Below are 19352 nucleotides of genomic sequence, written 5' to 3' on the forward strand. Positions count from 1 at the left end.
ATGGTGGCCTTTATTTTTTTTTGGTGCAAGACCTTGCTCTGATACACAGTCATAGTTCTGATGTGCTGACACCCAAAGGTCCTTGTCCAGCGGTGACTGAACAGCCCCCCGCTGCCCCACCCCACAATCTCTCTTATCACCCTGCTTGCTCAGCAAAGACGCAGACAGAGGACAGCTGCTCAGCTTTTATCACATCATCGTACCACCTATTCAGCTCAGAGTGAAATGGTATTAAAAAAGTATTCACACTAAACTTTTTGGTTTGCTTTTTTTTTATTTTCACACATGTCATTGTTTTGGTCAATTGCACAGGCAGTGTTAGTTGTTTTTCTCGTTCTTTTACATACTTCAAACCCCCTCAGCTGAAGCTGTGGCCCGGCAGCATAAAGGCATACTGTATGGCACTTGATCTTACCTACGGGGTAGCTTTGCGACACGCTGGGGCCCAGGTCTGGGTTGACGCTAGAGGATAAACTGGGCTTGACTTCATCCAGGCTGGAATTCAGGGCAGGGAGCGAGTACTCATTAGCCTGGGAAAAGGACAGTTGAATCATTACACAACCAAACAATACCAAGATGGAAATCCTCCCTTCTCCTCCTCCATTAAGCGCTCGACACAGGCCTGTGCGAGTATACATTTGTATGAGAGCATTGTGTGTGTGTGTGTGTGTGTGTGTATGTGTGAGTGTGTGTTCAAGCTGCAGGGTGGCAGTTCAAGCATATCATGAATGTATTTTGGTATTGTCTGAGAGGAAGTGGGATTTTGAGATGAGTGAAAAGCCAAGGCGTCAGCTGGCCCTTTGTGCTTGACTGCAGTCCTACCCCTGATCAGCCAAGGGAGAAAGCAGTTCTGCTTTGTTACAGGCTCACCATGTGGCCCTGTTGGAGAGACACTATTCACCTTTATTCTGCTTTTTGCTTTTAATTTGGAGTCTAAACCACCTATTCTAAGATTCATTACTTCTTATCTCTGAATAGAACCATTTGTAAAACTTGCACTATTTGTGAACATTTAGCTGTTTAAGTGTTTGGCTCTTGTGTGCGTTAGGGGTTGTATAAAGGAGTAGTTCACCCAAATCACAAACAAAACACTGTATTTTAAATGCTAGCCATGCAAGTAATTATTTGTGCCTGTCTTTAGATCTCGGCCCAACTTTAACGTTGGTTGGTGGCATTTGTGCTGCTTTTTTTATTTCAGAAAACCTTGACATTTGAAATGAAAAGAATGTTGTATCATTCAAAAGTCTTCTATACCCAAGTTACATGAAAGCCAATACAATTCATACTTAATTCATACTTTTTTTAATAGTTGTTTTTTTGGCAGGTCCCTCTTTCCATTTAACAAATAAAGTGAAACTTCTCTATTTAAGCCTTAGTAGTGGGTTATATGTGATTTAAAAGTGAATGTAAGCAAACCTATGGATCTGACCAGGCATTTAATGACAACTTGCCAGAAACAATTTCCTGGATAATCAACTAAAAGAGTAGAAAGTCTAAATGCAAATAAATCCAAACAAATCTTTTTTGTAGTTTTGCTGATCTGACCCTTTAAGTTAAAAACTAACCCCTGCCTTAATCTAAAATTAGTCCCTCAGCTTGTCCGTCATTGCCATGTTACTTTTTGTGAATCCACTAAAAGACACTCGTGACAGATGTTAGCAGTTTTTTTTAATGAGATGAGACTTCCGGAGCCTGAGTGTTGACAATGTTTGTCCAAAGCCCAGTGTGAGCTTGAGTGGCTCAGTGGACCGCGCTCCCACAGGGGGACGCCCGTGACCCCGCTCTTGTCTGCCACTATCACCGATAAACTCTAATTGTCTGCTACAACTGTTCACTGGCACAATGTCGGATGTTTTCCTCTATTCTCTGAGGCTTCAGACGCCAAACAGACGTTTTATCATGCAGATAAAGGGCAGAAGGGGGAAAACTGAAAAGATAGGTCTGAAAGGGATGACCAAATGGCTAGCAGAAGTGTGGGAGGGGTGAATCCATTGAGTTTTGCATCTCCAGAATGGGTTTTTAATGCCCTGCTACAGAACTCAGACACTGGCTAATAGGGCCACGAAAAAAAGACGTGAGGCACCCATGAAAGGGAAAGTGCTCTGATTAATATTGCATTAAATTAAACCTGATTTTTCTAGACTGTTCCTGGTCTCCTTTTTCTTTTTTTCCTCTCACTTGCCCTCTTTTTTGGTCCAACCCTTTTTTCCCTCTGCCTTTTAATACTCTCCCTGACGCTCTTTGTGATTGCAAGTCATTTCCAATTCGTTTTGGTATTGATCTTCCAGTAGAAATCAGTTTTGTAATTAGCTGCAAATTAGGCCCTCTTCTGGAGGTGAGGCCTGTCCCACTGATTTATCACCTGCGTAATTCGCCCCGATTGGAGAGAAATTAAAATGAACTCAATTAGGCGACTGCTTTTGCTTTATGGGTCCGACTTGTAGTACGGTGGGAGAAATTAATAGTCTCTTGTTGTTTAATAGTATAATTAAAGTAAATAAAGGTTATCCATTGTAATAAGCCCAGAGCATTTAATAAGCGGTGGTTTCTGGCTGTCGTTTGGCATTGGGGGTGGCTGGTCCCCAAATGCCTCTTAATTTTTGAAATGAGGATGGATGGCAAGTGTGGTTTTAATATCAGAAGGAAGGAGAAGGGAATACATGCTATCATATATCAAATTCATGAATACATGTTACAATAAAGGCAGCCTTCGAGACTGCGTCAGTCATTAAACATCAAGATATGGCACAGAGCTGGAAAATAAACAACAAAGGCAAGAAGCAGCAGCTGAATAACACAGCAAAAAAATTGAGAAAAAATCTCAGTATTGATTAATTTCCTGTTGCCTTACTGTTATTCTCTATTATAGGGGATACAAGGAATGTGTTTTTCATCACAAAATCAATAATGTGTGGGAGTTTTCCAGGTGATCCCTCCAGTATTATACATGCTTGGTTGTAATCCAATGCTTGGACATCTCAGGCGTTTGTTTAATTAGCTTTCTCAGTATAGGTATGGGAATATTTGTGACAAAGGTGTGTTTTTTTGTTGTGCTTGAATCAGCATCACATGCACAATTTGTGTGTGTGTGTGTGTGTGTGTGTGTGTGTGTGTGTGTGTGTGTGTACTTGAATTGGTGAGTTGCAGTGTTACTAACCTGTTCGGGTTTGATGTGCTCCGATGTAGGGAAGACGTCAGGGTACGAGGGGCGTTCAAAGACCCGGTCCAGCGCTTCCAGCTGCTGCTGGGTGAAGGCATCTGCCCTAAGGTGTTTCCGTAAACTCTCCACACTACCCTGAGAATCACTGTTTGGGCCAGAACCATCTGAACCATCTACAAGAAGAAAGAGCAACAATCGAGAGACTGACCCCGGGAAGCTGGTCTTTTACTTCAAGCTATGCACTTTATATTCTCCTCATGTATTTTCTGTACCACCTCTGTGGGGGATCTGAGGAGGACATAAAGGGATGGAGTGCAGGTTTTTCCACTCCTTAATGGCTGTAGTGAGCCACTGGCTACATCACACAGGTTTTTTCCCCTGCCACGGTAGTGACACCATCATGATCTGAAAGCCCTCTGGTAATTGATGGATTACCATCACTTGCAAATACATACATGTTATGGCAAGCATGTATACTAATGAAAGCAGCAGCCAGCCCATTATAGGGTCTTTTTTTCCCCCTCCCTTTTTTCCTCCCCAGAACCCTTTTGGTGCTCACTGAAATAAAGAGCAGGTTTTTTTTTTAAAGCACAATTTCCCTTTCACAATTCAATACTGCTTTCTTTCTGTGCGGGTATGGTGGTTCCATTTATAAACAGCGATGAGGACAAGAGGCTGAATAAAACCGTACAGTCTGGTTCAATCATCCCGCTCTCCAAACACAGGAATTTTCTCCTGACTCCTGACCTGATTACCCGACTGTTGGGAGAAGGATGCCTTAGCTTTTCCTGTTGTCACTTGTGTGCAACGCTTTAAAGCCTTTACAGACCATCCTAGCATACCTCCCCCTTTTTTTCCCCCTCCCTTCATCCCCCCCCACCTCCCCTGGCTGCAGTGTCTGTGTCTGTAGGTCTCCTCCCCAGATCCCAGAAAGCTTCAGCTCCTTTACAAATCTGTCATTCTAAATTTGCGGCAGATTATGTTCTCCCCTCAGTGGGAGAGTGGTGATATATGATATGCAAGGCCCCTATTGATTGCCTGATCTGGTGGCAAGAGGGAGCTGAAATGAACTTGAAATGAACATCATGCCTCAACTCATTGTGCGTATAATACTCTACTTAATCCCACATTTTTCTCTGCCATGGAATTCAATTGATCAATCATGTCTGTGTGATAGTACCATTTGGGAGGGTTATTGCCATTCTATTTCGCTGCTTGACCTTTTTTCACCGGCTGAGACCAGAGGATGAACCCGACTATCCCATGAAGGAGCTATAAAAGTGTGTGTGAGTGGGGGTGTGTGTGTCTGAGCATGTGTGACCTGAAATTGTGCTGATAGCTGCGAAAATGTCAAGCAATAAATATCACGGGTTTGCTAACAGTACCTTGTTAACTATTTATTCTATTTTCACTGCTCAGGTGAATGCAGGATTTATTAACAAGTGATGCACTGGTCTGACATGTTGGATTGTTATCGGTGTTAGTTCATCGCATTTGGTTATTTTTTTCCATTTTTTTCCCGCAGTGTTATGACCTATCCACGCCAGGTTTTGTTACTTTGCCAGCATCATTATACAAATCAAATCTGTTTTTAGGGGCACAGTTATCCCTGTCTTTGTTGAACCTTATAAGGATCATGGTAAGCCAAAAAGGTTAGGTAAATAGATTATGATATTGGTGAAAGAGATCGGTGGTTGTACATGTGGGCAGATTCCCTGAGTAAGGGTATCGGATCCCAAAAGTTTGGTGCATCGCAGTCATTTAAACCTCATAGTGTTATCTGAATGGTTGTTCAGCTTCCAAAATTCTTGATTTGTTTTCCCCAAATGTTGTATATCTCCTTATATGCATGGGGTATAACATTTCCGACACTGTTTTAGAGTACATCGCTCTACAGTACAGAACATGTAACTCCAAATGTTACTGACTTTTAGGGGGTGCTACTTAAACACTTAACAATATAATATATTCATATATTAATGCTTCAAGGCGCTTACAACTTTGTCGTCTATATTAGACATATGCAATGCAAAAGAATAGTTGGACATTTTGGAAAAAGGCCTACACTAATTTAATTTCTAGGTGAGGTTTTGATTTGAAGATCAATACCACTCTCATATTTGCATGGAGCTACATTAAGGGGATGGTTAGCTTAGCTTAGCATAGAGAGTGGAAATAGGTTAACAGCTAGTCAGGCTTGGTAAACTTCTTCTAGTCTCTATGCTAAACTAAGCAATCCTGACTCTAGCTGTTCATTTATTTCTTATGACGCCTTTGAGTCTTGAGAAGAAACCAAATGGTTGAACTGTTCCTTTTAAGAGGTTATTAACGCAGCTTCATCAGAAAAAAAGACAACAACTTATCTGATTTTCCCCGGTCTGACTTTGGTCCATTCAGGTGAATATTCAGCATGTTTTCTGGCCCTCACCTAAGCTGCTGCTTGTCACTTTATCAAAGTCAATTGTTCTCTTTGCAACCGAAGCAAATAGAGTCATTAATTACTTTCCATCAGCCGGCTCGAGCCACAACACCTGATCAATACCCCTCCCACCATATTTGTCATTCACCACAGAGGAATACACTTCCCACACAAGACGAACCATCCTGGGTCAACCTACATGCTCTTCCTCCCACTCACACGGGGACAGTCACATCTGCCCTCCCAGCCACTGACTCCTATCTGACAAATCAGCAACGACTGTGTCTTGGTGATGAAGATGATTCTCGTGACATTTAGAGCGTTTATGTAGCCACGCAATTAAGCTTCCTGGAGCGTAAATCAAGTTTATGCATCTTTAATCTTTTTCTTAACTGTCCTCTCAAGAAGCACTAAATCATCAATGGTCATGTAAACGCGACAAAGCCCTCGAGCGTTTGTAGAAATTAAAACTCAATTGAGAGCCAAGAAAGAAAGCATTATATATTGTTAATGTTTACATGCTGTGTAGGCCTACTATTATGCCTTTTTTTATCATTAATTGTGAAGCCTTTTGGAACTGCTGTTTTTTCAAAGTGCTTTATAAATGACGGTAATTAAAATGATCAATAACAACGTATATGTCATACTTTTTTGAAGCCACCAAGTGATAACAAAACTGTTTCTATTTCCTCAGTCAACTTTCTCTAACCTTAACCATGCTGTTATTGTTGCAACCATAAACTTGTAAGTCCCCTTGTCTTACAAAGTAGTCTTTTGAATTATAAACCATCCCTAAACGTTCAAGCATTAAAAATAGTTAGTTTTTAATTGAATTAAAAATGAACAACGGACCAAATAAAGCAGATGAGTTTTTGTGCAATAATTCCTCATTGGTAGGTTAATAATATTTTATTCTTTCAAATGTAACTTCTGCCTAATCAGTTACCAGTAATTCATTTTAAACTAAAATATTTGTAAATGTTTTGGGATGCTGTTAAGGGTCCATTAGCACGTATTGTCCCTACAAGAAGTCAGAGCCACTATTTGGACATTTTCAAATCGGCCCATTATACTGCAGTGATACTAATCTTCGACCACAGCGGCTTTGTTGGTGCGTTACACGCTTGTCCCGCTCTGTGGTCGTTTATTGATCATCGCAGGATTTGAGTGTATTCATCTTGACATCAGTCTGTATTAACACTCTGGTAACGAGGGAGCCGCTTCTATCAGATCAGATAACCGGCTCTATAAAGCAGTCTCCTCTCTGCGGGTTTGGCACCCAGAGGTTGCGACCCCTAGCAGGACTCTTTAGCCAACGCAACTCTGAGACCGAGAGTGTGTCTGAGTGACTGCCCGCCACACAAAAACAGAACAAATGTCATGAATGAAGTGCAGGTTGAGTTTGAACAGCAGCCTCAATAATAGCCTGCTTTTTTATTGAAGAAAATAATGAATTCAGAATAAAAGTTTAAAGTTTTTCCCGCAATTTAAATAGTTATTTAAGTTCCTGTTAGAGGCACTGGGAGGTGAGCTGGCACCTTGAGGTCATGAGCCTCAGATGAATGAGCTTACCCCCCCCTCTGTGTGCTCCTTGTTTAAATAACATGTCGACATACATACGCTCTGGTTCCCTTAACACATTGCTATGCATTTCGCAATAATACACCTCTATAATTTCCCGCCTGATTCAATTCACAACTAAATGAATTCAAATTAAAACAAATTTGATGAACTCAGCTGTATTTAGTTGTGTCTAATTGAATGCTGTGATTATGTAAACATAAATTAAAACACTGTGATATGTTTGTTCTGCCTCGCTAAAGATCTGTGATTAGTGTTTCAAAGGGATGGGATGATTATCGTATCGATGGAAACTGTATCGACAAAAGGTTTGATAATCGATTAACTGAAAAAAGGCCAAGTATTGTCTGTTGGCATCTGATTAAATGTTAGAAAATGCTGCTTTTTCACAGGTTTATATCGTTTGAAAAATCAATGTGGAGGGTTTGTGGGCTGTTGGTCAAACAAAACAAGGGAATTAGAAGAAGTATTAGTACTTTCTGATTAATGAGCCAAAAAACAAGTGAAAGTATTTTAAATATTCCTCAGATTGTGTCCAATCCTTCATAATATTTAGATTGGAACATGTTTAATGTCTTACGACTATCAAATTGCTTTGATGTTCCTGATTATTTTTTTTAAGGTTTATTAATCTAATTTGAAGGTTGCACTCTTAGGTGCTGACATTTTGCTGTGCTCTGTGTTCTTGTGTTGGTTCTCCCTCTCCCCCATAACAGATGCTGATACACAGAGCAGGGTGTGACGGAGGCCCGCTCCATCACTCATCTCCATCCACACACATCGGTTCAGTCCTCATGACGCTCAGAGATGAGAAATAATTAATTCAACAGCTACTGAAGCACGGAATCACATCCATTCTCACTGCCACTGGCTATTGTTGTTGCCTTTTGAAATATATGATGATCATCTTATCATAAAATTTCTCTCTCGCTATTTCCCTCATAAATCAAGAAAGAAAGCCCGACACAAAGCAAGAAAGCCACCAGAATGGCTGAAATTAAGAATCATCTACAGGCCTGATTGTGCAATTTGTGTGGGTCGCCCTGAAAGACCCTGTGATATGACTTTGAAAGACCGGACACACTTCATGGACGCTGCGTGTTCTCAACAGACCTCCAAGCTGTCTGCTCAGGTCAATTCAACTCACTCAAACGTGCACTAATAACAAGAAGGTGAACAAAAACATGCATGAAAGTAGATTTGTACTTAAACATCAGATACTGTATGACAGATTTGTATTTGACCCTGAGAGAAGAAGCTTCTCCTTTTGTCTTTTCTGGAGCCTACAGCAGCAGTGGGGGTGGAGGAGCTGGGATGCTCGGATGTTAATCTGCGAGGTAATGGCTTTTCTCTGCAGAATTGCAAATTCTAATATATGTCACTTTGTAAAAGGTGCGGACAGCCGTGGTCACCATCTCCAGGGGTCTCTCTCTTCCCCACTCTGTCCGTCCGCAACAATGGCTGCCAAGTGTAACATGCTACTTTTAATTTGCAATAACACGTGACAATAGCAGATTAATGGCTCTTATGACACCTGTGTCCCTGAAGCTCCTCTTGCCGAGACCCAGTGTACATAACGTGTGTCACACTACATTATCGCTACATCCCTCCTGTAATGGGGGACCTTTTTTTAAGGGCACTGCTGACTTGGAAACTTAGGAGCTGTCTGCCTGCTTGGCAGAGAGCCACAGCTACTGCCTAAAACAAATACTCAGAGCCACACAGCCAATCCATTTCAGCGGGGCTTGTGTTGCACACAGCCCTCCCCTATGTAACCCTTCCCCTCCTTTTCCTTTCGCCTCATTTTTTTTCATGTTTCCAACCCTTGATAATGACTGCTTGTGCCACAATCATCATGAGGCTTACCGAGTTAAATAGGGCTCAGGCAAGCTACTGTGCTGTGAGGAAATTTAATCCAAGCATTAACTGACTATAGACTACTGCCTACTCAGGGAAGCAAAATACTTCTGAATAGCAAACAAGGCAACATTGAAGCACAGATCTCAGCTAAACAAAACTGCTGTAAGCCAAAAATGAGCATGAAACACCTTCAAAGCAGCGCGGACATGCTTTTTACTTCTATGTGATTGATTTCAGAGCCAGGATTTTCTAAATACTAAGGCTTAGATGTAGGTTCTTGGAGATATTTTTCCCTTTTTGGTAAGTAAGAAAGAATCTGGCAAAATGTATCATGATACAGGGGTTATAATTCAATGTGTTCCGATTCTATTAACAATGCTAAATGTTACAGTATTTAAAAAAAAATCCTCATGCCATCAGAACAGTGGGATATACATTTGCAACTGTCCGCATACTTTTAGTGCCACTGTCTGCCACAAATCCTTGCTTTTTTTTAAACAAAGTTTTTGTGAATTGATACAGTATCACGAAACATAATATTGCAATAGTTAAGTATACTATAATTTCCTACCCCTCACTAGATGTTTTGTTTCTGAAAATGCAATTACAGAAATACTGCATGAGTGAATGCATTGAGTGAATGAAAAAAATAAAACATGGCGCAATCTATGGCAAAATGTGACATCCGTAATGATATTCTTACATAAATACATCCCAAAAATAATACATGGTTATACAGATACACACCAGACTCCAGATCAATTTCAGTAAAATGTAAAGTTACTTATTTTTACAAAAACCTCACATCCAAAATAGGCAACAATAACAGCTACGATCCTTTTTCACAGGAAGCCTAACAGCTGCAAAATCCTCAAATTCCGGGTGTTTTTTGTCTTTTTCGGGGGCAATGTGCTCTGTAAGAGAACAGCAACAGGACAATAGTGTCTACAGGGTAACATCGTATGTTATATACTATTCTCACAAACTGTGGCTCCAGGCGAGACGTTGCTTCTGCAGCCGTGTGTGTGCGGCCAAGGCCTGGGGTTTATGTTTTGGAAAGATAAAGTATCCCTGACCCCATGGTTCCAGGTAGGCAGAAGCTGGCTGAAGAGAGAGTATATAAGAACCACAGCACCCTCGTCACCCTCAGTACAAGTTCTACCCTGACGCGCGCACACGCACACACTCATGCAAAGCTTTCTTCTCTTTCATCATAATGCTGGCCGAGCACCTAAATCACAGAAATGGCAGCACATCAGGGGAATCATTCGAGACTGAATAGCCGTAGAAACATGGCGCTGTCACCTGGAAGACCTCCACAAAACAGGCTCTCCTCTCTCTCTCTCTCTCTCTCTCTCACACACACACACACACACACACACACACACACCTTATTCCTCTCCATGCCCTTTAATACCTCTTTGCCCTTCAGTAGCAATCTGCATAGAAATGTGTGCGTTCTATCATTCAGGGACTAGACATTACACCCTGGTTAATATGAGAGGTCCTCGAATGACTGAAAATGAACCCTTGAAAATACCAGACGTTTGCATTATGCCTCCGCGATTGCATCTCTTACAGGGGAGGACTTGATTATGTCATTTGCCATGTCCACGTCATGCTGGTTTTTATATCTTTGCCAGGAAATCTACCTCTGACAGGTCATTAGTCATCCCTCCCTCCCTGCACGCACATAAAACATCAATTCCACTCAATATCCCGCAAACCCCCGTGCTTCTCGACAAACGCCATAACAAAGAAGACGCTATGTAAACTGCTGCCGTGCTCTGATTAGCTCTCATTCTGGAGCACTGCAGAAATAAGGCACTCATTCCCCACCCTGTTTGAGATAACTGCCCCTTTTCAGCAGCCACATCATCCCTCCGTACCCGTACATGCTTTGCAACATGAGTGCATCTGTTTAGCTATTCTCATCAGACTTATGTAGTGACATTAAGGAAGCCTATTGCTTACAGAACCAATAATCTATATCGCCTCAGGCCCCCTTATATCCACTAACCTACTACTTCAGCAGCAGAAGTGGAGCCACTTTTGTCAAAGGGAGAGAGAGAGAGAAAAAGCCCTCCACCGAGCTGCAGTGGCTTTCTTGACTGACCTGGGTGGTTGGCTACATCATCTTGACATGTAATTATCTAAAGCCCTTTAATCACTTCCATAAAGATTAATTGCAGGAGACAACAGCGGAGGTCGTGTCTTCAAATCAAAAGACTCCTTGGCAGATTGACACAGCGGTGTAACAGAGTTCAGACTTAGGTGTTTTATAAGGGTCATCTAATGGAACTGAAGCAGGTTTTAATGCTGTAATTGCAAGTTCAGCAAAGTGGGTTTTATAGCATAAAGCTGAGCAGAGTGCTATTACATTTTTTTGCTTTTTTGTTGTTGCAGGATCTGAGATATTTGATGTATTCTTACCCTAAACTGATCTTATATCCTTTCTCATCTAGACAGAAAAAAGTCTTACCTTCATCTCTTTTCCTCTTTTCGCCGTTGGATCGGGGGATACCCAGAATCCCGTTGATGGAGTAAGATCCCGCTGGGTCGTTGGATGCGCTGGTTACAGGCGGAGAGGCTTGGCTTGGTACTGGGGGAAGGGCAGTAAGAAATTAGCTTACATTTACAATAAAAAAACATGCACATAGAGTAAGATCTGTGATGCAATATAATACCTGTGCTGCAGTCTTACCTATAGTATGGCCTGGCGTGAGGGACGACCCATCAGGAGACGGATGGAAAGGCTGCTGGACTTTTGTTCGGATGATCCTGGGGAACAAAGAAGAGCAGATGTCAACGTTGCTTTCCTAAAACCTTAACCCTTCCTGTAGATTTCCCAACTAGCCCTAGCATCAGCTACTCTGGAGATATGGTGTGATTAAGTTATCAAACGTAAAGCAACAGGGATCAGTGGTTCTACCTTAAAGGTGAGGTCTGGAGAAAAGTCTTCATTGCACTTTTGGTCTGAGTGATCTTGCAAACAAAGCATGAAATCACATCAATTCACCTCAATGATCAGCTTCACTGCCTCTACCTGGCCCACACTAATCAGCTCTCCCCCTTTCCCCCACTGTTGGGGTGGGGGTTCTCTGGGACTGATCGCAGCCCCAGAGTAGCCCTTTGCTTCCCAGATCAAACATCTCTGTAGAACCAGCGGCCCCCATGTGCCAATGCGGATAAGGTTGTATTGATCGGGGCTTGGGGAGAAAAAGTTGGGGATTAGTCACACGGGCAAACAAATGCAAATAGAAAGCTATAAATTACATGTGACAGGAAAGCAATAGTTCCTTATTGCCTTGCACAAGCTTACGCCAGCATTAGATTCCTTTAATCTGAATGGCACTTGGGGAGAAAGGGAGCTGTCACAATAATTTGTAAACTTTAAAACTATTCATCATGTATGCCACGAGACCTATTTTAAGGAGGTTGGGTGAGGACTGAGGAGCCTTTTTTAGTCGATCTCTTTGCACAATCCACATTTTGATATTTTGCATGTTTTATATTTCAGGAAGAAAATAATAATCTGCTCCAATGCTAACATTTCAAAATGCCATATTACTGTTGTATTTTCTCTGCATTATACAGAAATGCATAAGATGATTTGGATATTGATGTTACTGTAGGTGCCAGAAGGCTTCAGAGGAATAAATCCAACACTGTCACAAATAAAAAAAGAAAGGAAATCCCCTTCAAGGCAAAGCTACCTAACAACAAGCCATTCCAGAGAGCGCATATTGACATTTTAATTTTTTTCACTTCTGCCCATAACAGTTATTCGACCCCTTGACTTGTGTGTGCTACATAAATTCAAAGACTTTATTTGGTATCCATGTTCTTGATATTGAATAAGCAATTTAGGAGAATGAATTAATGACCTGGCTGTTGCTGAAATCCCCTGAAGAAATATTAAAATTGCTTTCCTTCTGAATCAATAATATCGAGCGCCATTGAGGACTTTTTTTTTTTATGGCAACCAACAGGGTAGCGTTACTTGTTGGTTGTGGTGGCCTTGACTCGTAGTACAACACTATCTCTGTAGCATTTAATAATGCATGCAGGCGAAAGGTGTTTAAATAGAGCATCCTCTTTTGTCAACAGTCCTGAGGTCAGACTGTCTGCCACACAAACACATGGTCCAACAGTCATCCAACTGGGAAACACACTGGCTCGAAAAAACAAGGAAACTCCTGTATGAAAAATGATCTTATTTATTTTAAGACACTTTTCTATTTATTATTTAGCTAAAAAATGAAGTTGCATTAAAGATGAACTCAAGCAAAGTCTTGCTATTGAAAACTAAGGATGTTTTCATTTATTTATTTTTTTGCGGACTGCTCCTTTAGAGAATTCATTGAAATTATTGAAATATTAATCTCAAGCTGAATCTTTGTGTGTGTGTGTGTGTGTGTGTGTGTGTGTGTGTGTGTGTGTGTGTGTGTGTGTGTGTGTGTGTGTGTGTGTGTGTGTGTGTGTGTGTGTGTGTGTGTGTGTGTGTGTGTGTGTGTGTGTGTGTGTGTGTGTGTGTGTGTGTGTGTGTGTGTGTGTGTGTGTGTCACAGAGCAACACATTGAAATCTTCTGAAAAAAAGAGAAAATATTCAGCATTAGGCCATAATAGAAATTCAAAGTAGCTCTCATATTTGGCTGATAGAATTACAGTTCTTTGTATTCACAATTTAATTTCCCACATAAACAAAGACACATAAGCCCCCATCTCCCCCACCCCACACCCACATCCAAAATAGAAAGCTTTAATTGGAATTGAAAAAAAAACTTATAGGGCTCTTTTCATGATATTAATGTACATTTGGAATTTATCACATACATGTGTCTGAGCCCTCTTAAATGAGGCTTTTTAAGCAGCCACGAAGCATGAAATGAATTTTCTTCAGCCTTTTCTCTATTTAAAAGATGTCTTGTGTGGAGCTGTCCATGCTCTCCCATCAGCTCATTAAAATGTAATGCTGATGCTGGCTCTATGGAACAGTGCCTCTTAACCAAAGTTCATCACCAGGGATCTCTGCTGGGGGGTGAGGAGGGGTGAGGGTGGGGGTGTCCTGGGTCCTCATATGGCTGCCACTATATATAACTGCAGCTTTATCAATTTCTTTAAGAACATTGTAGATTTGTAGCATAAATAATGACTTAAATATCGTTATTTTAACTATAATTTATCATACAAGCGTTTTACAACCCCAATCAGACACATTTGATGCTCGATTTTAAGCATCACCGTAATGTAACATCAATATTAATCACAGCAACCTCGAATTGTAATGCAAGGATTTAAATCAGGAGATTAATTTATAAATAGAAAATGATTTAAAAGCTTTTTCTGATCATTGCGACATATTTTCTCGCGATGCAACATTTTACAAATTGCAGCCTATATGTTTACCCTTTAATTCTTCAAAATAAAATCCTGCAGCAGAAGAGCCATGAGCGTTGCTCTGCCTTTCTCTGTGTGCAGCAGCACATTAGATGTGCTAAAGAAAATTGGCCTGCTTTATAGCGCCACGGGATCTGGTCACCGAATATTGATCGGTTTTCATCTCGACAGATTCACTCAGTCCTGGATGTACTGCTGATTGTTGAGGGAGTTTGGACTGAAAGATTGAATTGCACCTCTGAGACCGCAGGCAGCATCGGTGTGCCGGCCAGCACAAAGTTGGTCAAACAATATTCTGCGGTGGTGCGCTCAGCAGGTATCTGATAACGTGTTTATTGAAGGGTTGCACCATGCTCCTCGGAATTTAACCCCCAAAAATAACATTAATAAATGTAGGTTTTAATTTTGAATGCATTTATTTTGCAGTTTATATCAATTTTTGTGTCCTACCTGTTAATGGATGACACGCTGGGCACAGTGTCGTTGTCGCAGACGCCCTCCGCCAGCAGTCTGTCTCTGATCTCCCATGCAAACATGGTTGGGTTTTGTCTCTTGTAATCTGCGATTTTGTCCACCACTTTTGGAGTGGCCACTTTAGGTTTAGACCCACCAATCACACCGGGTTTGATGCTGCCAGTCTCGTAATACCTGCAGTCATAAAGAATATTTTCCATTGAGATAGCTTGCAATATTTCTGATGTAATCATACCGATGAGATAGGCGTTTTAAATCACTTTAAACACAATGACACGCACATGCTTTTGAGTTTTTTGAGAACTCCTTATTTTCAAACTTTTCTCCAGCAAAACATCGAACATGAGGCAAAAATGCGTTTTCGTTTACCCATGATGTCTCAAATCAAACACATTTTTTTTCTTGAAAATGCCAAAAAATACACATTAGCGCATGCAAAAATACAGGGCAAGGATGTCATTCTGTAAATACTATTGAATCTTTTCAACAAATATAAACAAACACTTAAAAAATGGAGGAGAAGCCCACCTGAACTCTACTGACCTTCACAAATAGCGTTAATATAATAATTTAGGGCCAGTTAAATCTAATTAACCCTATTTCACAATTAAAACGCTTCTGAGTTGTGCAGGTTGAGCTCTCTCCTCCACCTCCACCACTGAACATCGTGCACATATCCATCCACCTCCTCGCACCCCGCAGAGTGTACCTGGCTGCAGGGCTTGTCCGGAGAGTGTTCACCCACCTGCCCAGGATCTTGCTGACGCAGCCGTGGCTGACCCGCAGCTGTCTGGAGATGTCGCAGGGCCGGACGCCCTGGTGGGCCAGCTCCACGATCCGCTGCCGCACCACGTCCGGGAGGGGTCTGCCGTTCACAAACACCCCGCCGAGCTGGTTCACACCTCCGTGCCCTACGTGGGATACAACAGCAGCACATACACAACCGTAACATTACATAAAGTTGTAACGGAGAGGAAGGCACAGGTGAGTTTGCTTTGTAATAATTGTAAATACAAAAATAACGGGAAATAGCTTCCAACATTTCTTTTAAGGTCAGTTTACCTCATGTGTTTCTATGAAGCATGATGATTTGCATAGGCTATTTAAGGAGAGGCATTTAAGGGTGTTTGAAATACTGTACAAATATTCCTGTTTGAAGACTTCACGTTTAAACAAACAATATATATTTTTGAATGTTATGGAATCAGGAGGTGCTTTTCTTTCTTGTATTAAACTTTTTATGCATCTCAAATAATACTATTTCGTCAGTAATTTCAAATAAATATTGGATACAATAGGATTTTAATGATTAAGAAATCAAGAAATTAATGAGGACAACACTAAAAGTGTCCATAATGGATGTACATGCTTATATTTGTCATTTAAAAAAAAAAACAGAAATGGACACTGCAGCAGAAAATATGTCTTGTTTGTTTTTCACCATGCCATACCATGGTCAGTATTTTTCCCTCTCCTTATGATCAAAACAATGTATCTTTAACTTTTTGAATCAAGACTAATTATCCTACAATAATGTATTTGTATTCATGTTTATTTTTGATTAACAAAAGAGTAAATTGAAGTGCTCGACACCTAGCCATACTGCAGATTATTTTCCATCTGTCACACTGTTATTGTGCAGCTTGTAAAATTACTGCACTGACCCATTAATAAATTGGTCTGTAGCTATAACTGCTATTTATTTTCCGAAAAATAATTAATAAATACAAATTCGTGTTTGCTGTAAAGTTTCTCACAGTCAAAACAAGGACCTCATATTTTACTCGCAGCTCCACGGCTCATGTTATGCCTATTAAGTTACATGCTCTCTCGTTTTCCCTTCACGGCAATTTTAAATAATTGAACGAGCTTTGATAACTCACATTACATATTATTTAGTAAACGAAGAGCTCATCCATTATTTACACACATTCACCAAATTACAAGCACATGGGCTTAAGTTGGACTCGAACACCTTGCTGTTATTTGAATAATTTGAATAATAGATGTGGAACTGTCTCACTTATTAGGCCTGAACACACACACACACACACACACACACACACACACACACACACACACACACACACACACACACACACACACACACACACACACACACACACACACACACACACACACACAGCGCGGGAAGCTGCAGGCTGATACACGTGTAAATTACAGAGTACCTGCTTGCGCATGTTCTTTGTTTACTATGACAAGTTTTAATTTCTGCACACCTCTGCTTTGTGTACGGAAGTATTGTCATCTATATTATTTTAACATTTTATTATGTCTATTTTTAAACAGAATATTGTTTGAAATGTGCACACATAAGATATTAGGGGGTCTATTTTCTCTTATGTCATCCTCATGTTTGCCTACATGTCAGTTTATTAACCAGTTTTAATGCGCCAAAATGCTGTTGACACACACACCTCCCCATACTCTCTGCTACAGGCCTTTGTAATATGCGGAAATATTATATTCCTATTATTATGAAGATGCAGAGAAACTCGGGTTGTGCTACTTACGGTGCATCGCGGTGAAGGGGTCTGCTTTGCAGTGAATATCCATTGGATAGCCAAGGAAAGACAGATAATCAACTGAAGTCGCCGTTTCGCCTTCCTAACAAGGATGAAAATGTGAAGAAAAAAACGGTGCTTCTACTCGATGGAGGGACTTAGTTTGCCCCCTCCACCCTCTCGCTTCAACAGCCGATGTGACGGCAACTTCTTCCCCAAAAGTTGCGGTGTTCAACAGTCCGGTCCGGCCGCGGAGGTCTGGCAGGTGCGCAGCATGACCGAAGGACTGTGTTTAGTTTATCGGTATTTTTTTCTTCAAAAGCCTTTAGTGACTGTAATTCTCACAGCATGCCAGTTTGTTTTAAATGAAACGGTGATGTCCAAGACCCGGTATGTCCTCAATCCTCGTGGCCTTGATTCACGCGTGAAAACGGCGGAGAAAACGCGCACACACACACTTCCACACACCAGTTTTGTGTTGAGCGCAGGATGCGTAGGGCTGGATCTTTGGGCTGGGAATGAAGCCTCTCTCTGTGTCTGTGGTTCTAAAAGCTGCAACCCTCCCCTCTTCTTCCCCTTCTCCTCCCCTCTGCAGACCCCCCTTTTGCTTATATGGATGACTTGTCAGACAAAGGCAATAGATGCCAACACTTTGTGATTCGCCAACGCTAAAAAAAAAAGGAAAAAAAATCTGGGGTCCAAATGAGGAGGTCTGTGGGTCTGACACACCGGCAGGAAGGGGAGGGAGATAAATAAGGAATGGATTGTGAGTTAGAAATATCAGACTTTATTAGACATCATAACAGCTGTGAATTATATGCTCGCTTACTGGAAGTTTTGAATCAATGAAATAGAGATTCTTTTTTACATTTGTGTTTCTTTCTGATCTTTTTTTCTTTTTATTACACGGACTAACAGCCTGTCTCTGCATGGGAATATACATTATCTCTGTCAGTGTCCTCACAACCCGGATTTAGCTCGATCCTGTTTTACATTTTTTATTTTTTATTTCGTTTTTTGTTTTCTCCTCAGTCTCTGGAACTCAAGTAGGCCTACATAATTTGTTTATATGATTATTTACAGCTTGAATTCTACATGTATTTTTTTTAAACACTGGTAAATGCAGATGTATTAACCTTTTTCCGTTTAGCTGATGGTGTGATGACTGCAGTGGTCCATCCTGGGAGCAGAGGTGGAGGTTGGAGGTGAACCTGCAGCAGTGCCGCAGAGCTTCTGTAGATGGCGCTGTATAGTTTCTCAAAATGTAAAGGCTCCGTCAAAAAAGTCCAAAAAAGTCAAACTTGGGGTCCACTTGAGCGCTTTTGATCAAACTGAGAAGTCACAAATATTCTCCTAGAACATTTATCAATGAACTATAGATCCATGTAATGTGGTGAAATTAAACCTCAGATAATACGTTTTCTGCACCTGCAGTATAAAGGCAAACTAAACAATGCATATGGAGTCATATTGAAGTCAAGGTGGTTCCTTTTAGATTAAATTCATATAATCATATTTTACTATAAATAAATAAAAATCTATTTAAAATGTATTTACCATATTATTATGTTAACCTTTAGATCAGTCATAGTCAAGTTGCTCAGTTTTTGTTTACAAGAGAGAAAATAATATAGCAGCAATAAATGCAACTCAAATAAAAATAATAAAACAAAACAATTTACTATTAACAAACTAAAAGCACATGTCTGTCAAATTTCATTTTTTTTCCACATGAAGTGACAAAATCTCTAATTAAAAAATAAAATTATTCTAAACAAAATACATGATTTCAGGTGACTGTCTAAATGCCCCTTTTTCTGTTTAATGCACGCGCACTTGCTACCTTTTGCCCATTTTGTTTTAGGGGGGGGGGGCTTCATGTCTTTGGGGCAGACGGCCACAGCTCGCGCTCTGCCTCGTGGTCAGGTTAGGG

The 19352-nt window shown here is 40.8% G+C and overlaps 1 protein-coding gene and 1 long non-coding RNA gene across 2 annotated transcripts in view; one reads left to right on the forward strand and one right to left on the reverse strand.

The window, feature by feature from the left end:
• Positions 1–4544, forward strand: part of LOC134871256 (uncharacterized) — a 25494-nt gene extending 20950 nt beyond the window's left edge. The window contains exon 4 of the long non-coding RNA XR_010166654.1: positions 3187–4544. This is a non-coding gene — a long non-coding RNA (uncharacterized LOC134871256). The remainder of the gene's footprint in view (positions 1–3186) is intronic.
• Positions 1–17471, reverse strand: part of pax2b (paired box 2b) — a 26688-nt gene extending 9217 nt beyond the window's left edge. The window contains exons 1-7 of the mRNA XM_063893948.1: positions 17429–17471; positions 15640–15805; positions 14871–15068; positions 11725–11801; positions 11503–11622; positions 3158–3333; positions 416–530 (exon numbers count right to left, since the gene is read on the reverse strand). Coding sequence (XP_063750018.1) covers positions 416–530; positions 3158–3333; positions 11503–11622; positions 11725–11801; positions 14871–15068; positions 15640–15805; positions 17429–17471 — 895 coding nt within the window. The remainder of the gene's footprint in view (positions 1–415; positions 531–3157; positions 3334–11502; positions 11623–11724; positions 11802–14870; positions 15069–15639; positions 15806–17428) is intronic.
• Between the last annotated feature and the right edge of the window lie 1881 nt (positions 17472–19352).

This window comes from Eleginops maclovinus, chromosome 10, assembly GCF_036324505.1.
Source record: "Eleginops maclovinus isolate JMC-PN-2008 ecotype Puerto Natales chromosome 10, JC_Emac_rtc_rv5, whole genome shotgun sequence".
NCBI lineage: Eukaryota > Metazoa > Chordata > Actinopteri > Perciformes > Eleginopidae > Eleginops > Eleginops maclovinus.